The 1,545-nt window shown below is 41.3% G+C and overlaps 1 protein-coding gene across 1 annotated transcript; it reads right to left on the reverse strand.

Moving 5' to 3' along the window:
* Positions 1 to 375: 375 nt before the first annotated feature.
* On the reverse strand, positions 376 to 1,249 carry LOC147905347 (uncharacterized). The gene has a single exon (XM_087380602.1). The coding sequence runs from the start codon at positions 1,181 to 1,183 to the stop codon at positions 863 to 865; it is 321 nt and encodes a 106-aa protein (XP_087236728.1). The 5' UTR covers positions 1,184 to 1,249; the 3' UTR covers positions 376 to 862.
* Positions 1,250 to 1,545: the final 296 nt, after the last annotated feature.

Here is a 1,545-nt window from a genome sequence, read left to right on the forward strand (position 1 = left end):
GGTAGCCATTGATGTACAACAATTGCGAGGAGCAATGTTTAGAGAAAACTTTTTTCTCAACAGATCACAAAATCTGGGGTTTGAATATTTTCTAGTTTTTTCTTTAGAATTTGCAGATCTTTTAGCTAAACTATAACTAAATTGTTTAAAATTTTGTAGATTTTTTACAAAATTAAGAAAATATTTTTTATGAGTGAAATTGAAAATGTTGCAGGTGCATTATATATCATTTGTAGGATTGCCAGTGAGGGGATGAAAACCACAAAACTAGAAAGTCCCACTACACATAGAAATCAACTGCTTTGATCGAGACCAAGAGAGCAAGGAGGAAAATTTAACTCACATACGCCATAGCGAACTATTCCCTTCCAAAAGAGTTCCAAAATCGGATTCCTTATAAAGGCAATGTAGATTATATTATTAACAAAAGAGATGTAGACAAGCGTTGCACTGCAACGTTTGAAGGTCCTTGGGCGCATGAACTATCCATCCTCGTAAGCTTGCCTTGTCTTATTCATTATATAGCATACGTAGCTAGCTACTGACGTGATGCCTGCAAACAACAAAAGGGGGACTACATGGTCAATCCATGGCACAAACATTGTTCACAAAAAACGTACAAACTATACACAATGAACCTACAACATTTTCATTTTTCACTTGTAAAACATATTTTCGCATTTTCACACGCTTTAAACATTGCAAATTCTCGAGATTCTTGAACAGTGGACAGAAATCAGACTTATAGCTAATACTTCATGAGGTAGGGAGAGAACTAAGCCAATTTGCTCTCCAAAATGGAAATCTAAGTCTAATTTTTTTTCCTGTTAAGATAAGAAGGGGCCGCACCCGATAATGGTGATCAACCCTGAATCCAGACGGCACGCAGCTTGGTTGCACCTTGGACCACACAGCCTGGTCCGTAGATTTGGGCAACGCTACTGTAGCTTTCACAATTCTTCTGGTTATGGATGGACACACGAGTGCCGCTGCTAACATCACTGATGCGAACCGCACCCTGGTCATTGAACGTCTGACAAGTATTACCGCCTACGTAGAAGGTGTTGGTAGCAGATCCGTCACAGCTCGCTGGGTTGAACGTCTCGATCTTTGCCGCTTCGCTCGTCACTATAGATAGCAGCAGTAACACGCAAACAACATTGCGTGCCATCACCATGGCCATGATCGTACGTACGTCCGCTCAAGACTGAAAACAGATGGGTTGGAATTCGAACAAACTCAGCGAAGATCTGTTATGCAATTGTGAGAGAGAGAGAGCTCTTTCTTGGGCTTATAAAGAGCCATGCGGAAGCACCACGAGGGAGAAAATTTCTCTCCGAACTGGCTCTCCTTTCCACGTATGTACTGAAGAGACTGAACTCCGTACGACAGCTGCATATGAAAGTACCTGAAATGTTACAGTATACCATACTGCCGTGTACGCCATGCATTTAAGTCATACTATCGTGTACGCCACCTATTTAGTCATACTGCCGTGCAGCCCTCACATTTGAAGGGTAGCCTTATCCTTCTTGTAAGTTACTT

The sequence above is a fragment of the Dipteris shenzhenensis genome, chromosome 1, assembly GCF_047967505.1.
Source record: "Dipteris shenzhenensis isolate YYH24624 ecotype China chromosome 1, Dip_SZ_1.0, whole genome shotgun sequence".
NCBI lineage: Eukaryota > Viridiplantae > Streptophyta > Polypodiopsida > Gleicheniales > Dipteridaceae > Dipteris > Dipteris shenzhenensis.

Coding starts and splice junctions, on each gene's coding strand:
- LOC147905347 (XM_087380602.1), bottom strand. CDS start 1,183: ATGGCCATGGTGATGGCACGCAATGTTGTTTGCGTGTTACTGCTGCTA.